Source organism: Mizuhopecten yessoensis, unplaced genomic scaffold (genome assembly GCF_002113885.1).
Source record: "Mizuhopecten yessoensis strain PY_sf001 unplaced genomic scaffold, ASM211388v2 scaffold716361, whole genome shotgun sequence".
NCBI classification, from domain to species: domain Eukaryota; kingdom Metazoa; phylum Mollusca; class Bivalvia; order Pectinida; family Pectinidae; genus Mizuhopecten; species Mizuhopecten yessoensis.
The window spans coordinates 1,181,467-1,209,232 of NW_018480078.1; the positions used below are offsets into that span (position 1 = coordinate 1,181,467).

Sequence of the window (27,766 nt, forward strand, 5' to 3'; positions counted from 1 at the left end):
GTAACACACAACTTATATATAATGATAAACTTACACAGGTAACACACAACTTATATATAATGATAAACTTACACAGGTAACACACAACTTATATATAATGATAAACTAGGAAATAGGGAATGTTTTTGATAGCAAGAGATTTATGCTATAGGGAATAGGGAATGTTTTTGAGAGCAAGAGATTGTATTAGCAGAAACAAAAGTGTGTATCTTCAATATCTTGGTTTAATCAGCAGTTGTTTTGGTGCTGTTGTATCAGTCCGAGTATTGTAGTAATGTAAATGGAGATGGGCTGGGGCCGGGGATGGGCATTTGGGTGGCAGTTTTGAAATACTAACACCCACAGTTCAGAATTTTGTTTTCTGGGGTCCATTACATAAATGTAGACTATCATTTCAGACTCAACGACCCATATATTATACACCACACACACACAACCCATCTCACCATATTCATATCTAGTTTATCCAAAAGTGATTTCACCAGGTGGTTTTTTTCACAACTGTTCTTCGTTAACAAGTACCTGTGTGTCGGACATCAAAGATGTGTAGTTTAAATTAAGGATAAAGATTTAAAGGAATCAAAGGACTGGGATGTGATTCAACATAAAAGATGTACTGCCGTGATCCACATTTTAAGAACCCTGTTAAGCTTACCGGTAACAATAATTTTAATATCACAAAGCTAGTACATGTTAAAATAAATATGTCGAAATCCAAAACTAGTCTATAACAAGATAGAGATATTCCAAATCATCACCTACAGACAAAAAACATGTATAAACTTTCAATTACTTCTCAAATATTAGATTTGAAAATGTGACAAATGCGTAAAGCTAATCAACCTTTGACAAACTTGACCCAGACAGATATAGCTACCTGTACATAGCTGATTAGAATTGGTCTCTTTTGAAGATACAGGTGTATCGTACATAATAACCCTGAAATCAAGAACTCTTACTTAATAGCATGCCAGATAAAGTTTAATAACTGAGCAATAAATTGCTAACATCCTTTTTATTTTGCATGTTGCATGTGGCATCTCATTAAGTTAAAACTTGTAAGACATTTTTTTATGATGACAATTCATGATTAATATGAAATTAAAGTGGAGATAGTTACTATGTGTTTATTTGGTTGCAAGGTATTTTTCCTGAAATCTGTGTCAGTAGAACAAAACGAATCCGTTGAGATAGAGCAATGACATGCTAGGATGTCAATATTTATATCAGTGAGATACGGAAATGACATGCTCGGATGTCAATATTTATATCAGACTTGTAAATTATGTCACATGTTACAACATGTAATATATTTGAAACTCATGTTATTTTCAGGTATTTTACAAAAAGTATTATTTTCATGAATTACTAGGATGTGCATATTTCTATCAGACATGTAAAAATTCTACCACCTGTAACTAATACTGTATATATATATAAATCATGTTTTATTCCAGGTATTTTATAATGAGCGTTATTTTCAGGTTCTACATTCAGTCATTATTACTCAGTTGGCTATACACTGTACATGTGTGTATATTTACCACTAGTATACACACTTTGCTAATCAATTAGATAAAACACTTGCTCAACATAAATCAATAATATAGATATACACTCAGTCATTCTTAGTGAATGAATATACTTATATATATTCAGTCATCTGAAGTCAATTGAATATACATTTATATTCAGTCAGCCTAAGACAATTGAATATATTCAGTCATCTGAAGTCAAATGAATATATCTTTGTTCATTCTTAGTCAAAAGAATATATATTCAGCCATCCTTAGCCAATTGAATATATATTCAGCCATCCTTAGCCAATTGAATATATATTCAGCCATCCTTAGCAAAATGAATATATATTCAGCCATCCTTAGTCAAATGAATATATATTCAGTCATCTGAAGTCAAATGAATATATCTTCGTTCATCCTTAGCCAATTGAATATATATTCAGCCATCCTTAGCCAATTGAATATATATTCAGCCATCCTTAGCCAATTGAATATATATTCAGCCAACCTTAGCCAAATTAATATATATTCAGTTATCCTTAGCCAAATGAATATATATTCAGCCATCCTTAGCCAATTGACTACTAGTAATTAATCAATAAGCTTAAAAAACACACAAGATTTTAGATCAAAATCAAACCGACTTTATACCTATATGTAATGTGTTTGGTAACTCAATTTTTCGTTCTAGAATTCCATGGAATGAGATATGAAAAGTGATTGTCGTAAGTTCTGCAAGGTTTGATTACTGTTCTGAAAGTGGACTTGGTTTTTCTTCATGTACTTTTTCTACTTCGTGAAATGTTGTGAGCTTGTCAGTGTTTGCTGTAGTTCTCTTTGAATTGCTATCATCAAGACTTATTTAACCTTAATGTCATTAAGTAAATTCTTGTATTTTGTCCTTACTCTATGTATATACAAATGTACAGATGTATAGTTATAAAATAGGATTGTGGTTCTACTGATTCGAGGTATTGCCTCTAATGAATTAACATTGTACAGTCAACCCTACTCGATATACCACCACTATAAGCAGCAAGAGACTGCAGCTTCATGGGCTTCCAAATGAATAGTCTCTAAATGTTTGACCACAGGTGCTGCATGGACACACCAATATGTGTCTATACATGTACTATAGTATATAACACATATTGGTGTGTCCAGCACCTGTGGGTTTGACTGTATCCTAGTGCCTATTTTCAGACTTTGTGTTTTGACTTGAACTTTTCAATGTTTTTACTCAACCCTTCCTATACTAGTAAAAGAAACATTTTAACAGCTCTATAACAATGGTGGTGGGTATTAATTTATAAATGGGGAAACAAAGTCAAGAGGGACAGCCTTCATTTGAGAAATTTGTGAAAATATCAGATAATTATACATATTAATTCTGTAATTGTTTAAACAGATACCATGTTTATGTTAGTTTGGGAGGTTGGACTCCTAGAAACTCCTAGACTCTGAACTGAACACTTTGTCTATATACATGTAGCACCGACTTCTATATCTTTGTATCAAGTCTATGTTACATCTCTTTGGTTTACCTCTGTAACGTAGTAATGCCAGACTCGGATCACCAGGAGGTACATATCTGATAACTTTTTAAATAAAAATGTTTTATTAATCTGAAAAAGCAAGCAAAAAAATCTTGACAAACCTTGATTGTACTGCACATACATCCTCAACAACACTATTTACAAGACTTTCCAATGAACAGAAATTATGCACATGCACAAGTTTCTCTTTCAGACTTGTTATTTTTTATCAATCTGTGTTTTATACATATATAAATAAGATGTACTAATATTAAGCCTTGACAGATATAAAAAAAAAAAGGCTGGCATCAGATGCTTCCAAAAACATGTGCAGATGGATTTCATACCAATAGGTGATATGGGGGATGTAAATCATTTAAAAAAATAATAATTATTTGAGGTTCTTATATACTGCTTTATCACAACCTAGTGCGTAGATCGTCTCAAAGCAGTTCACAAATTATTATCCGTGGTTATAGGGCCTTTGAACCCAGCCAATATCTTTCTCAACTCCCTGGGGAGCATACAGTCGGTGCTGCCATTTCAGCGCTCACAGCTAGCATTCTACAATTCTAGCACTGCCCAACCACATACTCATTTAAAGCTGTGTAGACTGGAACAAGCAGAGTTAAGTATCTTGCTCAAAGATACAACACAGTGTAGTGTCGTGACTCGAACCAGCAACCCTAGACTATCACTAGACTACCGTGCTTAAAAGACTAAACTATGACAATTGTTGTGTTTGTGTTAATAAAGTGGAACCTTATGAATGGTAAACATGTATTTGGCTCTCTTTGGGCATCAGATGGGACCAAGTAGGGGAAATGCGGAAAAAATATTTCCAACTTTTTTTTCTAGTTATAGACATGCACTTCTAATAAGAGAATGTTAACCAAAATAAGAGCATTATGATCTCGTAGCTGATTTTGACAAAATGATTGTATTTCTATCATGGCTCATTAATATAACTTAGCAGAATTATAGGTCTGTTCAGCCTTGTGTACTAGTATATGTAATATATTACAAACGACATTATCTATTGTCACTTGTTCTATTGTAGGCTTTTCTTTAGTTATAAGGTGAAGTTGATAAGGCCTAACATATTTAGCCTATGATACTTTTCAAATAAGGAAGATGTCAAAAACCCTGCTAAGCTAGCTTTTAGCTTTTAAATAGGTCATTGCTTGTTCGTAATTTGCAACTGGTGGCCAGGTTCATGCTTCCTGTCGAACGAGCATGTCTTTATATAGTGTTTGCTGTGGTGGTGATGATGATAATGACAGACATTTAGTCCATTATCGCTTCTTAAAACTACTCATTATGTAGCTAGGCAACACATGGTGTAACTGATAGATCCATTATGTAAAAATCTAAATAATGAGTAGATGTAAGGCCATTGCCTGTTGTTAATTGGAAATATTCCCCTGTACCTACAGGTATGCCTTATCATTATGGATAAGTGATTATATTAAATGCTGGGTATATGTATAGATATGTGATTTTATACATATTTACCTGCAGGGTTGTATCTCCAATAAGGAGATTATTCATTGACAAGCAAATCCATTTATTTTTTTCGTTGATGGTAAAGGCCTCTATTTTATTAAAACATTATTACGGTTTTAGCGGAGGATCAGGTTGCTACCTAACGAGAGTACCTTTAATTAAGGAAGAAGTCATGTAACCATGGACATAACAAGGAAGCCATCCAGCTACATAATTGAAGCTCTGTTGTAACATAACCTGCACCTGGAATCCTGTTGTTGAAAGCTTTCATCTAACAAAACTAATTACCTTTAAAACTGTAGAGCAAAGTCTGCTGACTGACTACAATGTGTAACAATGACGAAACTGATCTACCAGCATTGACCATATAGCACTTGTTAAATGTTTTGTAATGGTGGCTTGTCTGTTCAGCTCACCTATTCGTAGAAAAGATGGGGGCTAATGTAGTCACATCGGCATTCGCATTCCTGTTTAGATCACCATTCAAGAGGCTGTTGACTTTTATAAGGCTGAGGCATTTATAAGGAGTCTAAACAATGTGCTGAAAACTTTTTTCATCCTGGCCTTGGGAGGGGCGAAAATGTTAACACTTGGGTTATTGAATATTCTCGACAAGTGGGAAATGTAGGCTCGCCAATGTAGTGGTATTATAAAATATATATAAGAAAAGCATGCCGTATGTTGAATCCATGGGATGATAACAAAACATTTGCTTGTTCATCAATAGGATCAGTACTGTAGTTGTTGTTTTAACATTTGCGTGAACAGATTTTAATATCCCCTTATATTTTCATGGTATTCATCTCTTCATTCAATCATATTTTTAATTTTTGCACGGTAATCAAGTTCCAAACTCAAATTTAATACATGGCTCAGTTTGAATTGCTTTTCAGACTTGAAAGTTGAAGTCACTGTTACTACATCATTATGTACAAATACAAATCCTTGGGTGGGCTTAACTTAAAATAACACCCGATTCAGAGTATAGGGTCAATTAAGGTAAAATTTAAACTTTTACTTAACAAATGAATTTGTCGATGCAATACCTGACTACCTCATTCATACAAGGAAAATTCAAGCAATCATACTCTTAAAACCATACTTAATCAGTTTTCCTATAACAAATACTACTGTATGACCAACACACACCTACAACCAACACCAACATCCAAAACCAACACACCTACAACTGACAACCCTTAAACACACCCGCCCACAACCAACACACCTACAACTGACAACCCTTAAACACACATGCTCACATCCAACAAACCTACCACTGACAACCCTAAAACACACCTACAACTGACAACCCTCAGGATGGGAGATCACTCTGTCTTTAAGATATGAGGCATGTGATGGTAGGGAGGGCAGGATATTTAATTTGTTTTTGGGCTACAAAGATGGGTGTAGGTATTGTTTATGCAATCTAAAGTTATGGTAAGAATTACATCACGAAAATTGGTTTTACATTAAAAACCTCCAAAACAGAACCAACACACCTACAACCGACAAACTTAAAACACAAATGCCAACAACCAACACACCTAAAACAGACAACCCAAAAACACACGCTCAGAACAAACACACTTACAACAGACAACCCTAAAACACACACAATCAGAACCAACACTCCTACAACCGACAACCTTAAAACACATACAATCAGAACCAACACTCCTACAACCGACAACCCTAAAACACATACAATAAGAACCAACACTCCTACAACCGACAAACTTAAAACACAAAGGCCAACAACCAACACACCTACAACTGAAAACCCTTAATTACACCCACCAACAACCAACACACCTACAACTGACAACCCTTAAACACACCCGCCCACAACCAACACATCTACAACTGACAACCCTTAAACACACAAGCCCACAACCAACACACCTACAACTGACAACCCTTAACCACACCCACCCAAAACCAACATATCTACAACTGACAACCCTTAAACACACCCGCCCAAAACCAACATACGTTAAACACACCCGCCCACAACCAACACACCTACAACTGACAACCCTTAATTACACCCGCCCACAACCAACATATCTACAACTGACAGCCCTTAAACACACAAGCCCACAACCAACACACCTACAACTGAAAACCCTTAATTACACCCACCAACAACCAACACACCTACAACTGACAACCCTAAAACACACAAGCCAACAACCAACACACCTACAACTGAAAACCCTTAATTACACCCACCAACAACCAACACACCTACAACTGACAACCCTTAAACACACAAACCCACAATCAACACAACTACAACTGACAACCCTTAAACACACCTGCCCACATCCAACACACCTACAACTGACAACCCTTAAACACACCCACCCACAATCAACCCACCTACAACTGACAACCCTTAAACACACAAGCCCACAAACAACACACCTACAACTGACAACGCTTAGACACAAAAGCCCACAACCAACATATCTACAACTGACAACCCTTAAACACACATTTAACCCACAACCAACACACCTACAACTGACAATCCTTAAACTCACCCACCCAAAACCAACATATCTACAACTGACAACCTTTAAACACACCCGCCCACAACCAACATATCTACAACTGACAACCCTTAAACACACCCACCCACAATCAACACACCTACAACTGACAACCCTTAAACACACAAGCCCACAAACAACACACCTACAACTGACAACCCTTAGACACAAAAGCCCACAACCAACATATCTACAACTGACAACCCTTAAACACACATTTAACCCACAACCAACACACCTACAACTGACAATCCTTAAACTCACCCACCCAAAACCAACATATCTACAACTGACAACCTTTAAACACACCCGCCCACAACCAACATATCTACAACTGACAACCCTTAAACACACCCACCCACAATCAACACACCTACAACTGACAACCCTTAAACACACAAGCCCACAAACAACACACCTACAACTGACAACGCTTAGACACAAAAGCCCACAACCAACATATCTACAACTGACAACCCTTAAACACACATTTAACCCACAACCAACACACCTACAACTGACAACCCTTAAACACACCTGCTCACATCCAACAAACCTACAACTGACAACCCTAAAACACACAAGCCCACAAACAACACACCTACAACTGACAACCCTTAGACACAAAAGCCCACTAACAACACACCTACAACTGACAACCCTTAGACACAAAAGCCCACCAACAACACACCTACAATTGACAACCCTTAGACACAAAAGCCCACAAACAACACACCTATAACTGACAACCCTTAAACACACCCGCCCACAACCAACACACTTTCTGTCTTTAAGATATGAGGCATGTGATGGTAGGGAGGGCAGGATATTTAATTTGTTCTTGGGCTACAAAGATTGGTGTAGGTATTGTTTATGCAATCTAAAGTTATGGTAAGAATTACATCACGAAAATTGGTTTTACATTAAAAACCTCCAAAACAGAACCAACACACCTACAACCGACAAACTTAAAACACAAATGCCAACAACCGACACACCTACAACTGACAACCCTAAAACATACACAATCAGAACCAACACACCTACAACTGACAACCCTAAAACACATACAATCAGAACCAACACTCCTACAACCGACAACCCTAAAACACACACAATCAGAATTAACACTCCTACAACAGACATGCTCAGAACCAACACACTTTAACCGACAACCTTTAAACACACACAATCAGAACCAACACTCCTACAACCGACAACCTTAAAACACACACAATCAGAACCAACACTCCTACAACAGACATGCTCAGAACCAACACACTTTAACCGACAACCCTAAAACACAAATGCTCACAACCAACACACCTAGACAGACATGTTCAGAACCAACACACTTTAACCGACAACCTTAAAACACACACAGTCAGAACCAACACTCCTACAACAGACAACCTTAAAACACACTCCTACAACAGACAACCTTAAAACACACACAATCAGAACCAACACTCCTACAACAGACAAACTTAAAACACACACAATCAGAACCAACACTCCTACAACAGACATGCTCAGAACCAACACTCCTACAACAGACAACCCTAAAACACACATGCCCACAACCAACACACCTAGACAGACATGCTCAGAACCAACACATTTTAACGGACAACCCTAAAACACAAATGCCCACAACCAACACACCTACAACACACATGCTCAGAACCAACACACTTTAACCGACAACCCTAAAACACACATGCCCACAACCAACATACCTACAACACACATGCTCAGAACCAACACACTTTAACCGGCAACCCTGAAACACACACGCCCACAATTAACACACCTAAAACAGACAACCTTAAAACACACATGCCCACAACCAACACACCTAAAACAGACATGCGCAGAACCAACACACTTTAACCGACAACCCTCAAACACAAATGCCCACAACCAACACAGCTTAAACAGACAATCCTAAAACACACATGCTACGAGCCAACACACCTTAACTGACAACCCTAAAACTCAAATGCCCACAACCATCACACCTTAAAACACACATGCTTAAAACCTAAAACAGAAAACACTAAAACACACATACTAAAGACCAACACACCTACAACTGACAACCCTAAAACACACACCCACCCCCAACCAACACCTTAAACAGAAAGCACTAAAACACAAATACTAACCAACACACCTACAACTGAAAACCCTTAATTACACCCACCAACAACCAACACCTTAAACAGAAAACACTAAAACACAAATACTAAGAACCGACAACCCTAAAACACAAATGCCCTCATCCAACACACCTCCAACCGACAAACCTAAAACACAAATGCCTTCAACCCACCAACTAAAACAGACAATACTAAAACAAACAAGCTCAGAACCAACACACCTTTACCAACAACTCTAAAACACAAATGCCCACAACCCACACACCTAAAACAGACAATCCTAAAATGCACATGCTCAGAACCAACACACCTTAATCGTCAAGCTTAAAACACAAATGCCAACAACCAACAGACTTAAAACAGACAAGCCTAAAACACGCTCAGAACCAACACATCTAAAACAGACAACCCTAAAACACAAATCACCACAACCAACACACCTAAAACAGACAAACCTAAAACACACATACTCAGAACCAACACACCTTAACCAAGAAACTAAAAACACAAATGCCCACAACCATCACACCTAAAACAGACAACCCTAAAACACACACGCTCAGAACCAACACACCTTAACGGACAACCCTAAAACACACATACTCAGAACCAACACACCTTTACCGACAACCATTAAACACAAATGCCCACAACCAACACACTTAAAACAGACAACCCTAAAACACACATGCTCAGAACCAACACACCTGCAGCCTATAACTAACACACCCATTATCAACACACCTACAAATAGCATGCCTACAACCGATACATATACAGACGATGCTCGCTCATGCAATTAACTCTTACAGCCATAACTCTAAGAACCAGTAGATGCTACCACAACCAATCAGACCGCCCATGTATGGTGCAGCACTGAAGTCTGGTATTATCATTGCTTCCCCAGAATACTTCATTTCCTTGATTATTCCAGACAAAAACATGACATTAACAACTTCAAAGTGTTTCGTATTTCATTTGCTTTGATTGAATGTCTATTCAAAATGCTTAATTATGCTACTCTGGGTTAGCCAGAAGCATTGTTCGTTTTACCTGAGATACAGCCTGATAGATCTGTGTTTAGTAATCAAAAATAGAACATATTAGTTTGATGGTACGGCAGCTTCTAGTCTATTAGAACCATACGTCTGCTTTTGTTTCGTGATTTATTTCACAAGGTATATTTGCTGATCTAAACAAGCTTGTGATGTCCAACAGTCTATATTTACAAAAACATCAAACTAACTTTTAAATGATTTAGAGTGATGTTGAAGGAATTACAAAACTTTTCATTCTTTTTATGTTGTGATGTGTCTCTTTGCATTCAATTACAAAAATAGCAACCATTCAATTAATGAAGTTGTTTTGGTTCTTAATTTAAAAATGACAACCTGATACTGATCCAGCTTGTCTTACACTTAATCAACAGACGTACACAGGTATTTGTTTCCTGTAAGGATTAGAAAATCCAATTTGTGAGGCATGACTCATCCTGTTACAGACTATACAAGTGTTCGTTTTTGCAATTGCCTCATAAAAATTGTTTACAGAATGTCTGTACAGATTTGGTTTAATACATTAATGTGCAATAGGTCTTGAATTACCAGGTATTTCAACAGTGATGTGTTCGTAAGGAATAGAAATAAATGGTACCTCAATACCTGAAATAATTTCAATTTTACCACATGGAATATTAGAAATATATATATTGGATAGATAAGACATTTTTTGATGTCCGTAACATGCTGATGTATTAATTCAATGTCATAAATAGGGATTGAACTGTATTTGGTTGTGTTCATGGTAATAATTTCTACTAAATTGTTCGTAAGCAATCAGATGAAAACATTGAGTTAGGTTTGTGATCTGAATTCAGAATAGTTTTTGAGCTGACTCCATACAGGCTGTCTCATTTGAATACTAAAATGATCTATTCAATATCTGTGATTTTTACATTGATTTCTGTTAATGTCCTCACAACTTTGTGCACAGAGAGGAAATTGTGGATTGGAACCTTTTTAACATTACATGCTATTGTGATTCCAGCCAGAATTTACAATAGGAATTTGTGGGTATTATCGATATGCTATTATTTCTCCATCTGTGTATGGTACTACAAGACCCATGCTTCTAGAACCAATATATCTCACAACACATTTTGATTAATGCCTCCATCCTGTCCCAGCCAATATAAATTGCATTACCTGTGTGCAATCTGCATGTGTATGTTATTTCAAAGAGTGATAAGCTTACACCGTGTGGAACAAAACTGAAATAGCCATTTAGATACTGAAACATTGATACCTATAGCCATTACTCAACGTCTGTGAATTTTGACCAAAATATCAGGTTTTTTAATCTAATAGATAATATTTATATGAAATTTGTTTTTGATTTGTTGAAAGGTTTATGTTTGGTTTTAACAAGAAAGGCCTGACTAGGTCATCAAGATTCATGGATGAGATAAGCTGGCTAATGGTTGCGACACCCAATAAAAACAGGAAGGTCAGACTCCATGATGGATGGGCCAGTGAAAGAAAACTATTCAAGATAGCCTGATTACACAATTCTGCTTTGTAGTGGAGGAATCGATTTCCAATTAATTACAATCTAATTGTTTTCACCTGTGCAATTTCCACCTTTTAAATTAAGCCAGGAGCGTTATTACTTGAGGAAGAATTTCTATTAAAGAATCAGATCTTTAAGGAGAAACAGTTATTCATAAACATATGAATGCCATGGAGTAGGAAAGAGATTTAGGTGTTAAAAGGTTGACCAAGTTTTACTGTTATTTTATTAAACATACTAAATCAATAATACAGTGTATCAGTTATTACATGAATTCAGCTTTTTGAATGACCTACAATAATAACGTTTTTATCCGATCTGTCAGATTACTAATTATAGTTGTGTAGTTGTGAAGCATTTTATTATTGTATAGTGTTTTGATATCAAATCAATTTGTCTTCCATATACACTATGCTTCTGAATTTCATTTGTTTAAGATTCAAGAAGAGAAGCTTAATTTATTTAACGTCGCATATACATGTAACATAATAACATTAGCACTGTAGTGCTATTCTTGCGACTTGTTTAATTTGAAATGCTGATAGATTTAGGCTTTAAGAAAGTAGGTACCAGGTTATTGTTTTTTAAATACATATGTTTTATAATTTATCCCTTGTATTGGCAGCTGTTGTGTATTAGGCCTTGCACATTACAATGGCCGATAATACTGAGCTGTTTGTAAAGTTAAGAACTATGAATAATTGTAGTACAGATACTATGGTTTGTAATATCAAAGTTTTATTTTATACAAAAACAAATGTGTACATACAAAACTTGTGACAACATTTTAAGACTGAATGTTCCCTTTGTCAAGTTATGACTGAGTGAGCGATTCGTACCTGTACAATAATGTGACAAAACTGTAAATTCATGTCACTTGACATGGGACATTTCGCTCATCAATAGAAATGTATGCAGTTATCCAAACTGATGAATCTTACTGAAGATACTATGGTTTGTGTTACTGATATGTAGATTTAAAATATATGATACTTTGTTAAATTCTAAAAAGGTATTTACAAAAGCTGCTTTTTAATATAAAATATAAAAAAATGTCATAGCATTAAGTTGTTATGTAGAATGAATTGATTAAATTTGAGCAAAAGGTAAGATGTTCAACAGCTGTACTGATTCAGAGTCTCCCTTTAACTTGAATAGACATATATAACAAAATCTATTGAATGTCTGGAAGTTGAATTAGGTTGAGACCTGTACAAAAATCAGTGAGGTTTGACCTGCTTTATACACATATGTACTCTAGGATTGAGACCAAAAGTTAATAAAATAGGAATATGTCCGATACTGACTTCATCCTTATTCATCAGAAATGTTAATTGACACTAAATACAGGTAAATATATTTGAAAAATCTAAGGGTTCTTTTTATAGTCTGTAATTTACAAAATCAAACAAAAATAAATCCTGCCAATATCGACTCCTCGTTTACATGAACATACATCTGTGGCGACGACGACAGCTCTGCACAAAAGGTGGAACATTTATTTTATGTGTTCAGCAATAAAGAGCGTCAATATCGCCAGGTAGATACAAGTATTTGTATATTGAAATACAATTTAACACCTGAATAGTCAGCAGTGTGTATAGACATTATAGATTTTGTATATCAGTGGGAAAGGGGTGCACCTATACACCTCTAGCCAGACTGTGGCACCTAAATAGATCACTTATATTACATACAGGTAGCTTACCGTTAAAAAATCTGTCTATTGTGTGACATAATAACCAAAATTGATTTCGTAGCTATCATCTTTGGTGGAGTTATTAAATGTCTAAACATAAAATATGTTAAAAAAAGTTGTTTCGTAAACGTTTTGTTTGTAAGACATATTAAACAGCTGAAAAGTGCACATTTTTGCATACAGATATTTTCATAAAATGTATTTCGTTTATTCTGGTGTCCTTATAGTTAAAACCATTAGAGCTTATAATGATCACAGCTTGATTCATGTTACGAATGCTTGGTTCAAGGATACCAGAACATTTTGAAGAATTGAAAAAAAATACATATTCATGAAGAATTGTTAATGTGATTTGAGTACTCTGAGTAAGTGATTACATTTATGAGATGTATCAGTTACTTTAATCTCCTAATTCACTCTGTAGACTCTTATCTATAAAAATATGTAGATTTTCTTTCTTATTTCTGTAAATTTGAACTATAACATACTAATGTATTACACTTGGAACACATCTGGATTTTCCCATTCTTTCTTGATTATTTAGAATAACTCTTTTTATTTGGGGATTAATGTAAAAATCATTAGGAAATCAAACAATGTTTTACTTGTTAGGTGCAAAATAGACCAAAATATTTGTCTTTCGGATTTCAGTAACTAGTACCTCAGGGAAAATATTCTAGTGATCACACCACACACTCAGTAAAATTACACATGGACATATTTTACTGTAATGTACTGTAATGTTTATAACATGTGAAAATTGAATTCTAAAATTAACACAACAATGTACATAGCCTGATAAATTTGATGCAGTAATTTTTTTCCCCAAAGATAAGTTGTGCACTTACATATATTAGCCTGGAATGTCTAGAGATCGAGTGCAGACATGCTGTAATATTGTCAGTGTACACAGACAGGTACTTGTCATGAATGTATTGATTGTGGTGCAGTGCTGAGCATGAATACATCATCAACACAGGGGGAGGTGTGCATGTCATAACCTGTGTCTGTGTTACCTTGTTCTTATAAAACATCAAGGCTGGACCCTGAGAGCACTTTCATTTTATAAATGTTTTTTATACATTTCTAAATCTTAACTTGCACATTCGGAATTCAAAAGGATCATTTAATGATCAGACATTTAGAGAATAATGACATCAGCAACTCAACTTGTTCAGTTTTTGACTGGGGGTCAAAGGTTTCTAAGCTTTGAATTTCTGTTTATTATTCAGTTACTTTTATCCATGAGGTAATGGTGGGGAAGGTTCTACTCTTATCTGTTGAACTATCATGCATGCTTTCCCCATTAGTAGTGACAACTCTACTTTAACAATGTATATCCCCCCCCCCCCCAAACTACACACTTGTGTATTGATGGGGTTGCTTTAAATGTGATATTTGTGTTGTAAACAGAAAAACTTTTGCCCAATCAAATATTCACCTGAAGATACATATGAAGTTAGAGGGTTGAATGAGTGAACATGTGATTGTGTAATTACTACTGTGTTTGTTATGCTGTGTGCTCATATTCAATGTCATGATAAATTCACAGTCATTGCAGAGAGTAAACAAAGTGAGTTAAAATGTGGTGAACATTTCCTGGTACTATGCAGTTTTATGATTGAGCTGAATCTAAACATGTTCATCCCACCTCTACAGTACAAATTAAGTTGCTACATTCACATACTTGGTTGTGTCATGCAAGCACATTTATAAATGTATTATGCTATTTATACTTTTGCATATTATTTAACCAAAGCAGAGAAATATTCATATTTGGTTTTTTCATTTATAATAGGAATTCCTTAATGCTCCACTTATATTTATGGCAAGATAGCATGGCATTGTTCCCTTATTCCCAGTAAGATAACATGTAATTGTTTCCCTTATTCCCAGTAAGATAACATGTAATTGTTTCCCTTATTCCCAGTGAGATAATATGTCATTGTTCTCCTTATTCACAGTAGGATAACATTTAATTGTTCCCCTTATTCACAATAATAATTGTTTCCCCTATTCACAGTAAGATAACATATCATTGTTCCCATTATTGACAGTAATATAACATATGTCACTGTTCTCCTTATTCCCAGTGAGATAACATGTAATTATTCCCCTTATTCACAACAGGATAACATTTAATTATTTAATTGTTCCCCTTATTCACAGTAAGATAGCATATAATTGTTTTCCTTATTCACAGTATAACATATCATTGTTCCCATTATTTACAGTAACATAATAAATCATTGTTCCCATTATTCAAAGCAAGATAACATATCATTTTCCTCTTTTCAGAGCAAGAAAAAGCTATGTATTACCTAGCTTCTTCAGAGCAAATAGCATATTGTTCTCATTTAGATAAAATACCCCCTTATTTGCAGCAGGTAAAGCTGATGATTTGTTCCTCTTATACAGCTATTCAGTCAAAGAGTTTCCTTGCTCCCCTTATTCATGTTAATGTTCCCTTTAATAAGTTTAGTCGACTTAACGGTTCTGCTTGTTAACATTAACTTAAGACTTAAATGTTCGTAATTATCCAACAGGTGGTTGTAACAATTTGTCAATAAGGACAAGAAAAAATACAGTGTATTGATTTTAATCTTATTTGTACTGCAAATTGAAAACCAATCTTTGTTTTTCTTTTTCTTCAGAATACCACAGCTTCTATGGACAAATCAAAGAAAACGAAATAGACCACCAGATGTGATGGTGACAAGGAAAGCCGAACCACTTGAGCAAACCCAGAGATGCAATATTGCCAATAACACACATCTCAAGAACCTTTTTATTAATGGAAAATTTGGCATTAGCTTAATTAAATGTATCACAATATATGAATTACTGGCCCGCTGTTCGTTAGTCTACATGTGTTGGACAGCTTCTTGTTACATAAGGGCTCATGAATGATAAACATTCATTTCCGTTTGGTGCCTTGTTTACCCTTTTTAAAATGTTATCCTGGTCATAAAAATTTCCTTTAGTTTGCGTTTTATTGATTTGTCAATTGTAAAGCAAATGAGTAATATTGTTATTTACTAACCTGATTGAAATGAATGGTTACCCAATATAAAATTGGCTCAAACAGATGTGGATTTTTTTTTAATTCACTAATGTACCACTGGTATTAGTAATTAAACAGTTTTTATGTCAGAAAAAATCAATATTTACTCAATCTAGCCGAGTATGAATGGCTTATTGATAAAGTGAACTGATAATTTTTCTAGTAGTGTTATTTATGAAAATGCCATAGATTGAATCCAATTAATGAAAATATTATCTTGTTTTTTTTATGCATGATGTTTTTATTGAAATGGCTCTAATTAATTAAACAGGTTTGCATATTTATTGATAAACAGTCGTTAATTTGAAATACATGTTCACGTAATGGAATGTTCAGGTGTGCAGAAAATCCAGGTAATTTATTCATGAGTATGAATACCATGTAAGGCTTTGTGAATGAAGTTTGTTTTGCACCAGTTTCAATTACCTTGTGTAAATATAGCTTTGATTATAACGGTATGGTTTTGTACTTTAATGTATTATCAGACCATTGATCAGCCGCTGCAGCACTTTCTCTCATGTTCAATGAAAGTGTGTTCAAGGTAGGGAGAAAAATACCATAGTATTTCTAGTAAATTGTGAATTTTATTTGTCAAAAACTTTTGAAAACAAGTATTTCTTTTGTAAACATATTTATAATTGCTCGTTCATTATTTCTTCGCAGCATCAACAATTTGCAAGTTATATGCATCATGGTACACCAATGGAAAGCATGCAAAAAAATACAGGGATTTTGTATTTAGCATGAAAAATTGCTCAAATGTGATCAGGCTTAAATATTTCTGAACTTGCATGGAAAATCTACCAATATATACATAAATATGTTAATATGCATATTATTTAGCGTACATTTCTATGTTTAGATACCAGTAATGAAATTATGAGGTAATAGGATTTTAATAACAATGCTGGTCCCAGGTACAGCTGAAGTTTTTGATAACATATTGAACACATCCATTATAATTGTTACACATTTATATCTGTTATGAGCTTATACTGCTTTGTATTATTGCCTGCTGGTCAGGATATTAACACATTTACATATGTATATTATCAGTTAACCGAATGATCTGTTAAAACATGTTACTTACAGGTAAGTAATGTTATCGCTGTGTATGATATATATTAATTTAACTGTTGATGTAATACAATATATATTTTAGATATAACGTTAGGTCTGGATGTAAAGCAATGTCTGATCTATGAGGGTGGGTACCTTAAAAAAGATTCCCATGTTTGGATCTCCTCTTTTCAGAAATCATTTAATCTCTCCCCTCAGCCAGAGAAAGGAAAGCATCGTTTGTTATTTCAATAAGGATTTTTGCTAAAATGTATTTTCCTGATAAACAATGGTTTTCATAATTGGTAAATTAATACCTACATGTACATCAAAATAAATTGAAAATGGATAAAATTTTGATTGATTATGAAAGTTGTGTATGGTGGAGATTTTTAGGAAGTGAACCGGAGCTCTTAATAAAATGATTTCCTTGTCGCATGCACGCTACAAGATTTTATATTGCTGTTGAAGTATTGATTACGTCGGCCGTGAACACATAATGTTGTTGTCCCTCTATCAAATCTCTGCGATAAGAACTCTATAGTAATTAAATAAATTGGAGTACCCACAATTACTTACAGGAAGAATAATTACTGGAGAGTTTCAGTGAGGCAGACAGAGACACAATTCACATGTCTTGTATCTTTACTAAAAATCGTTGAGGTAAATAATGTTTTAAATGTCTTTGTTTGATATGATACAATCTATGCAACAACATGCAATCTTTTTTCCAGCAAAAAAAGTTACCATTTTTAAATGTACAACACATTCCGTCTTTATATATATTCACTCTGTCCACATTCAACTGACTGTATTATTCTTGCATTAGAGATGAGGCAACCTTTTCTACAGACTTTTCCCTTGTATGTCACATCTTGCGATGATTTTTTCAGAATTATAGTAGTTCAAAATTTGATTATTTAAAAGAAAGTAGAAAGAAAACAGCCAAAATAAGCAGGGTTTGAACCTGGAACCAATCCAATGCCACCTTTACACTTTCCAATCCGGTACAAAGCATAATCGAGAGATGAATAATTGAAAAGGGAAGTAACTTAAGACAGAAAAACTCATTTTAGCTTCATCATTAAAGAAGGGAGAAGGCTTCCAGTAAAAAATAACCAGCGATCAATTGGAGCTCTCCTTTAATTTGTTAAAATGAAGGAAAAAACAACTAAAATACTAACAGAATCATCAATGTGATTTTAATTTTATTGAATTGAAGTTGATTCTAATAAGTTATACACACATCATTGGTGTGTTAACATGGGTTTTTTAATTCCATTTTATCTTGAAACACATCCATTTGATTGTGTCATCAGAATATTTTGTTCAAGGTTTAGAGGCTGTAATGGCAGAAAGTACAGTCAGGTGGATAGATTTATGTCTTTACTTTTGTTCAAGAATTATACACATTTTATTTTAGTATTAATACTTCTGTTAAAATAAATCAAAATTAATCACAAATGTATTGTGTTTTATGTTCTTAGAAAGGTAATTGTATATCTGCACGCAGAATGACAGTAGGGTGTATGGTGTTAGCCTCGTGTGTCCAGGTCTCAGTTTCTGGAGCATATCTCAGCCACTGTTTTACTTTTTGTATTAATACACTGTCTCAGACCAAAATAGGAACACTGCAATCCCTATTTGACCTTTGACCTTGACTGCAAGTGCTAAATAACAGATTTCTGGAGCCTAAGTTGGCCACTGTTTTTGGTGGATTTCATAGTTGGCATGTTGGTACATTATGAGAAGGCAGAGTGTATGGCATACCAAAATGTGATTACTCAAACGTCTATTCACTACTATTTCATCTAAAAGACAGAAAAAACTGCTTCAATGACTGGAGTCGGAGGTCTGAATATATGCACAGTGACCTACTTCTTTTAAATGTAACTTTTCACCATCACAAGATATTCCTGCAAACTAAAGTTTAGTAACTCCATGAAAAACAGCATAAGAAACATGCCTTCAATCCTAATATAGGTCACAGTGACTTTCTTTTCGACACTCCATCCTCCCAAGTTGTACCTGCATACCAGTGTTGGTAACTGCAGGTGAAATTGATTCAGCATCTACAGCACAAGGCTTACGCGATGAAACGAAGTCTGACGTCAATTTTTTTTCTTAGAAGGAACTATTCTTAATAGTACATATAAAAAAGAGGCATTGGGTCATGAATTTGACCAGTAGTAGGTTGAGATGAAGAGGTATCAACTGCATTCTAAAGGGTAAACTATGCTTCGAAGTCCCTTTATAATGCTACAATTCCGTCGTGCAAAGTATGTTGCTAAACCCCCTGTTTTGCTGGACACACGTGAAAGAAAAAGATAGGTTTTATTGTATATTACTCTGAACCTTGACCTCTGTGACATTATGACATTGTTCCTATGTCCTTGAATCGTTGGTTTGAATATCATTTTTAAGTCGGTAGCTTGTAAAGATGTATTGTTTTCATATCCTTACTTGCATTGCTGACAGATCTAAAGTATAGGTACCTAGCCAGCAACGGACTCCTATTCGCGCAAGGATTAACACTTTTTACAATTTCGTAATTTTTATTGCTTCTATATAGACTCCTGTTTATTACTGCAGTTAATTTCTGTCTTCATATGATCATTTCAATCTCTATACCGGTACTTGCAATTTGAGTTTGAATATTTGTGAGAATACGAAGATATATGTTAAATGGTCTCAACAACTGGGTACATTTGGCGAGAAGGTGGATGCGCCCTATGACCTAATGTGAAATTAAGTCAATAAAATTATAACTGTTTTTTAGAGACCTATTAATTAGAAACTTTCGGACAATAGCACTGAGGTGGATACCTCTATGAACGTAAATCAACTGTTTCCAAACCAACTGTGGCAAATCCTACTGACTTCCATGACTTCAGCATGAACAAGGTCACGTGGTCTATCCAGAAAATGACTGGGGTAATGTCTTTCAGTCACCAAGGCTGGAATATGGCTGTAACTATTTATGTATATAATTACATTCGAACATCTTCGTTGTAATCAATTAGCAGGATGACCTAATATGACAATTCTGTGTCTAACTAGAACACTGACAGGTCAGTTAGGGCCCCGTCTTGTGGCAATATTTCCCCCATAATCATCAAGAAGCAATCTGCCCATATAGCTGAGCTTGACGTTTGACATTTGGACTTAGAATCGCAAGGAAGCAAAATATACATTTTACATGTACTATGATGCAAGTCTTGTTTCCTCCCACCTTCATATTTGCTTGGCTAACAGAAATTTAAATTCGGGTGCAATACTCATTGTTAGCTTTGGTTTGTTTGATTTCACCTTAAATACCTCCTCCATCAAGAGCCAGGGTCAAAGTCAAAGATCCACTTTGTCTTTGACCTTTGGACCCAAATGACCTTGACCTTTAACCCAGTGACCCTGATCTTTGGTCAGTTGACTTATTCCTTAATTCCGTTCAACTTTGCTTTACAATATCATAACAAATTGTTCATCAGTGAAAAATACAAACTTGACCTTAAACCTTTAGACCCCGTAACCTGGACCTTAGTTCTGAACAACTTTGCTTCATAATAATATAAGAAAACTGTTCATCAGTAAAAAGATACAATATTTGACCGTGACCTTGACCTTATGTCAGTTGACTCTTTGTTAAACTCCGATCAACTTTTGTTTAAAAATGTCATAACAAAATGTTCATCGGTGAAAAGATACAAAATTTGACTTTTGACCAAGTGACCTTGACCTTTGGTCAAATGACTCCTTGTTTAATTCCGACCAACATTGCTTCAAAGTGCCATAAAGAACTGTTCAACAGTGAAAAGATACAAAATTTAACCTTGACCATTAACCCAGTGATCTCGACCTTTGGTCAGTTGACTCTTTGTTGAATTCCGACCAACTTTGCTTCATAATGTCATAAAATGCTCATTAGTGAAAAGCTAACAAATTTTACCTAGACCGTTGACCCAGTGACCTTGACCTCAATGCTCATTAGTGAAAAGCTACAAAATTTGACCTTGACCTCTGACCAGATAACCTGGCCTTTGGTCAGTTGACCTTTGACCTCGACTTTTTACCTCAGTGTGTCTCTTTGTTTAATTCCGACCAACTTTGCTTCATAATGTCATAAAATGCTCATTAATGAAAAGCTTCAAAATTTGACCTTGACCTTTGAAACCTTGACCTCTAACCCGTTGACCTGACCTTTAGTCAGTTGACTCCTTTTTAATTCTGATCTACGTTGCTTTATCATGTCATAACAAAATGTTAAAAAAAATGCAAAATATGACCTGGACCTTTGACCTATACTTTAACCTCAGTGTGTATTTTTGTGAACTGAACATCTTGAACAAGTTTCATGTAAATCGGTCAATTAATACCAAAGTAATCAGCCAGGAACAAAACTTGTGGACGGACGGACAGACCGACAGACAGAGTGATTACTATATGGCACCGTTATCTCCGATACGCGGCCCTAATTAAAATCTGATGTTCCCATCAACATACAATTTGCAAAGTAACATGTTTAAATATTTTGTATTTAGACTGAATGAACTACAGATTTGGTCACTTGACACCTTGTTTGATTCTGACCAACTTTGCTTCATAATGTCATAACAAAATGTTAATCAGTTAATAGATGTAAATCTGACCTTGAACTTTGACCCAATGACCTTCAGCTTTGGTCAGTTGATACCTTGTTTGATTGTGACCAACTTTGCTTCATAATGTCAGAACAAAATGTTTACCAGTTAAGAGCAACAAAAAAAAAAGATTTTTTAATGTTAAAATCCAAGATGGCTGATTTGCAGCCATTTTGAATCCGATTTGCCCGAAAAATTACCAAGTAGAACTAGGATGCATGGGAAATCATCGTGTAATTTTTCAAAAACATACTCCGTTTACTTCCATCAATATTTCAAAAGAAAGAAAAAACGGACAGACAGACGGACGGGTGGACAACCTGATTACTAAATAACTCCCGTAATACAGAACATGAAACCTTGACCTTTGACTTTGAGGTCAGTATCATTACGATTGCATAGAACACACGAGCTATATTTATAAACTGCCGTTGTTCAGATGTTGTAAAGCTGATCACGAAATGATATTAAATTCAGGCAAGTTTGAACCGGCGGTGGCAATACAAAGAGAAAACTAGTATATATTTTATTATATACATACCAAGACGTTTAGAGAAAACTAGTATATATTGTATTATATACAATGTACGTACCAAGGCGTTTAGAGAAATCTAGTATATATTGTATTATATACATACCAAGGCGTTTAGAGAAAACTAGTATATATATTTTATTATATACATACCAAGACGTTTAGAGAAAACTAGTTTATATTGTATTATATACAATGTACGTACCAAGGCGTTTAGAGAAACTAGTATATATTTTATTATATACAATGTACGTACAAAGGCGTTTAGAGAAACTAGTATATATTTTATTATATACAATGTACGTACCAAGGCGTTTAGAGAAATCTAGTATATATTGTATTATATACATACCAAGGCGTTTAGAGAAAACTAGTATGTATTTTATTACATAAATACCAAGGCGTTTCGAGAAAACTAGTATATATTTTATTATATACATACCAAGACGTTTAGAGAAATCTAGTATATATTTTATTATATACAATGTACGTACCAAGGCGTTTAGAGAAATCTAGTATATATTGTATTATATACATACCAAGGCGTTTAGAGAAAACTAGTATATATTTTATTATATACAATGTACGTACAAAGGCGTTTTCACTTACCAAAAGTCACAATGTACGATCCACACCTTCAAAAAATATAAAGTATTCGCCAAATCCAGTGAAAATTCAATGCAGATAAGGGGGTATAGAATAGATTTACACCCGCCGAAAATATTGTCGGAAAACGCGAGAATTGTTTCATATTTCTCCCCTAGTGCTATCCATGAATTTTAAAATATAAATGATGTATTTACTTGACATGACGTAAAAACTTATAGTGACTTATAATGGATAGAAGGTGTTAAGAAAAAAACGTACGTCTTTTAATTTATTGTGTTTGCTAAATATGGCGCTTGCTGACAGCAGCTTAGTCGTCTTTCCCTATATATATATAAACTAGTGAAGTTTAACCTTTAAGAAACCTTGATCAGGGATAGAAGCTTAAGTCTGCAGTTTTTTAAAAACTAAACACCGTTATTGACATTTTTGATCGATGTTAAGAGTATATACGTATACGTAGCTGAGTTACGGTACCGTACTGATCTGATTACCCAGCAGGGAACAAGTACCCACGTACCTGTACATACCCGTCCACACCTAATACAACAGGTAAACATTTCACTTTACCTCAATTTTCATTAATAAAAATAATTTTATTAGAATAAGATTATCGGAAGAAGATCTAGTAGTTTTCAGGGGGCCGCCCCATGACTAATCACAACCTACCCATCCCCTCAGCATATAGTAGACGGAACCCCAAAAATCCTCATCTTTCGTCATAAGCTTGGATGAAGTGGAGGAGGGCTCTGATTAAAAATTAAATTAAAATTTGAAGTTTTTACAATGATCTCAACTGGAAACCACATTGATGACATCGAAAAGTTTCTCTAAGGTAAATGGATACAGACGGGCAGAAGTTCACCAAGTACAGAAAATGGAATAGTTTAACGTTCTCCCGTTAATGGTATAAAACGAGATACGAAGCTACCCTTTCTGCCAGTCTAGTACATAAATGTTTAGTTGAAAACCAGTAATGGAAACACTTGTGGGCTGTGTATTATATAGATAATATATCAGGAATAGATTGACGATTATATGGTAAATGGTTTCATACTAAAGTACACGGATTTAATTTTAATTTGTGAAAACAGGTATATGGGATTATTTATCTACCTGTACTCGTCCTGGCCACCTTTGATTGGCTTAGTAGATTAAACGCCAGATAAATGCTACCCAACGTGGCAGAATAAAAGCCACTCTATATATCCGTTACAAACACATTCAACGTAACCGACATGTTTACGTGTTACGTATCGAGATCTATAGACTTGTATAGATACACAGTGCGGTTTGTGCCAATTCCATTCAATTCTGGACAAGTATAAATTAGATTCGATAGTATTGTTCTTGTGGTTTTGTCGTGTCCCAAACACAATGTACAGTGCTACGTGTACACCTCAAGCCGAGACACTACTTCACTGTTATACAATAACGGCTCTGTTTTAGCTCTGGGTGATTCATAATAGTATAACGAAAATGTACATTTTGAAGTTGAAGTTAATTAGACGAGTCGGAATGCATTCCAGATTTTGATTTAAAAAACATGGAAAAGACTATGCCGATATACAGCATATAATGACTATGTGTAGTTTCAAGACAACGGACCACTCATGATCACATATTGACGAGAAACACGTCTTGTGTGTTAATTCCTTGTTATTGAGATAGTTTTATTGCCACAGATCGCGAGTTCCAATAACGCTAACACATGTACATGTTAATTAAGATACAGCTACACATTTCTAGCCTTCATTCGAGTTTTAATCACACTTAAATAAGTCAACATGTTGCGACATAGAAACCTGAGAATTAAGACACGGGTATTCATTTTGAGACCTTTTCTTTCCTGTGAATACGCAGGGACTTGAGAATAATGAGACATTGTGTATTACAAGGAACGGAAGTGGTGGGTATGTGTGTCGTTTACTTGTTTCAACTCATGTTGCGCTGTATTAATTTATGTACATCTGATAGCATCTGGGGTGTACCTATATGCTGACAGTCCCTGGCGCAGTTTTAACCGAGACAAAGACCTAAAGCACCCAAACTGACCTTTAGTTATATAGGACGGCCGTATCGGGTTGCGAAGTCAAAAGGCTTTATAGCGCACTCACTTTTCACCAAGACGGCCGGAGTTCGATTCCCCAATCGGATATAAAAAGTATGGGTCACCAGTCCCATATGATCGGTTTTATCAGGTACTCCGGTTACCTCCCACGTTATGACCTACTGCATGCTACCATCCGGCCACTAAGAGCGATTAATATTAATTAACGAAACTTGTTTCATAGTTGTTGTAAGATAACTAATTGAACTACATATTAGTTAACTTATAGAAGGGTACAAAAGGTTCACCCGGGGTGAACAAAACATAAGGTTTGGTGAGCATTTATAAAAGTACAGGGACACATGCTCCTTGAAATATGAGTTCTATTGATTTCGACAAACCTCAGGCAATTGTTGTCTTACACACATTCCAGAAATATTATCAATATATACACTTGAAGAGCAACATAGCTTTAATGGTGTAAGTTTCAAATTATTTTCCAGTCGTGTAAAACGAAACGTATTCGATTTTGTCGATTTTAAATCGAAATTGCATAAAACCACAGGTCCTTCACGACTTCTGAAAATATAAACACACTTACCAGTATATCTTTTCTCGTCACTGCTGTCTTCCAAAATTCTTAAACGCCGCTATAGTTTTAAGCGTTTCGCATTACAAATGCACGTTAAAATCAGATTCCATACATGATTGATTGACAAGCGGATAATTTACCCAATGTGAAAATTGTTTGTATACAAAAAAAATGCTAGAATTGAATGATATTCACTACTGAGACCCTTATGAACAATGATTCATTTTTCATCTTTGTCGCCCTAGAACTTGTTGAATTCGCATAGAAGAATTGTGTTATACTACATGGTATCAAAGGCAATTGTTTTAGAAATCACAGAAAGCTAAACAAAACAAACAAACAAACAAACAACAAAAAATCATATTTTTGTGACTCGTATACGTTGCCTGTGATGTATTATTCACCATTCCTTTTCTTTCTTAAATCGAAGTCGAGAAGTAAATGAACTTCCCTAATTTTAATCTCGTAAAAAGGTTAAATATTCGGCCTTAAATATTTTACATCAATGCAGCAAGGTACAGTAGGAACTCCGACTGTGTAATGAAATCCAAATGAAAATAACCGGAATCGTGTTCCATGCGGTCTGATCACAAGACATGCATCCCTATTGTAAGTTGTGGCATGTTGTCGCCATTGGAAGCGGAACCCAATGTCATTGGACAATTTCGGTATTGACGGTACACACGACTTGTGAAACCATAGGAAACAGTTGTCCGATTATTTATAGACATTCAACTTTAAGTGAATGATTTTCACTATTGAGACCCTTTTGAACAATGATTCATTTTTCATCTTTGTAGCCATAGAACTTGTTGAATTCGCATAGAAGAATTGTGTTATGTTATCAAAGGCAAATGTTTAGAAGTCACAAAAAGCTAAACAAAACAAACAAACAAACTCATATTTTTATGACTCAAATACGTACTCTGTGATGTACTAAGTTTAGTTTGTAATATTTGTAATATTTTTAATATCCATCATCCCTTTTCTTCTTAAAATGGAAGTCGAGAAGTAAATGCACTTCCTATTTAATTTCGGGGAAAAAAAGTTAAATATTCGGCTTTAGATATTTTACATAAATTCAGAAAATGACCGTAGAAACACCGATTGTATGATTGCCGGATTTTAATGAAAGTTTGAATTAAAATTATTGGAACTGTCCCATACGGTCTGATCACAAGACACGCATCCCTATTGTAAGTTGTAGCCTATTACCGCCATTGGAAGCGGAAACCAGTGTTATTCGTCTTGTTCGGTATTGGCGGGACACACGACTTGTGAAACCATAGGAAACAGTTGTTCAATTATTTATAGACATAAAACTTTAAATTGTGCTCCAATAGCATTTCATTACATCCATTTCAATTTGAAATGAAGATTGATTTTAATATCTTCAAGGATATCATAATGAAACAATGCCGTTTTGGGGCAATAATTGAAAGAAGTTAAATGTTTTTTTCATTCATTAATGATTTTCCTATGTTTTTATACCTTCCGTTCCTGCATTTTTATCCAATCGTCGATTTTTCTTCTTTCAAATTTAGAAATTTTGTAACTTTCCAACATGGCTACCTTCTCTTTGTCTTTTCCCGTGCTAACAAGCATGCGCAAGTATATGTATATGTTTACGCATGCTCGACATTACTGAAATCAGATTCTTGGAAAATTGATTTGACGCCTC

The 27,766-nt window shown here is 34.9% G+C and overlaps 1 protein-coding gene across 4 annotated transcripts in view; it reads left to right on the forward strand.

Annotated features, from left to right (window-relative positions):
- Nucleotides 1-19,135, forward strand: part of LOC110443856 — an 86,789-nt gene extending 67,654 nt beyond the window's left edge. For 2 of the 4 annotated variants that reach the window (XM_021488287.1, XM_021488285.1), the window contains one exon: nucleotides 16,203-19,135. In XM_021488287.1, the coding sequence (XP_021343962.1) occupies nucleotide 16,203 (1 nt within the window). In that variant the 3' untranslated portion in view covers nucleotides 16,204-19,135. Of the gene's footprint in view, nucleotides 1-2,211; nucleotides 2,246-16,202 lie in introns of all 4 variants that reach the window. The other 2 variants (XM_021488286.1, XM_021488288.1) reach the window with 2 other exon arrangements.
- Nucleotides 19,136-27,766: the final 8,631 nt, after the last annotated feature.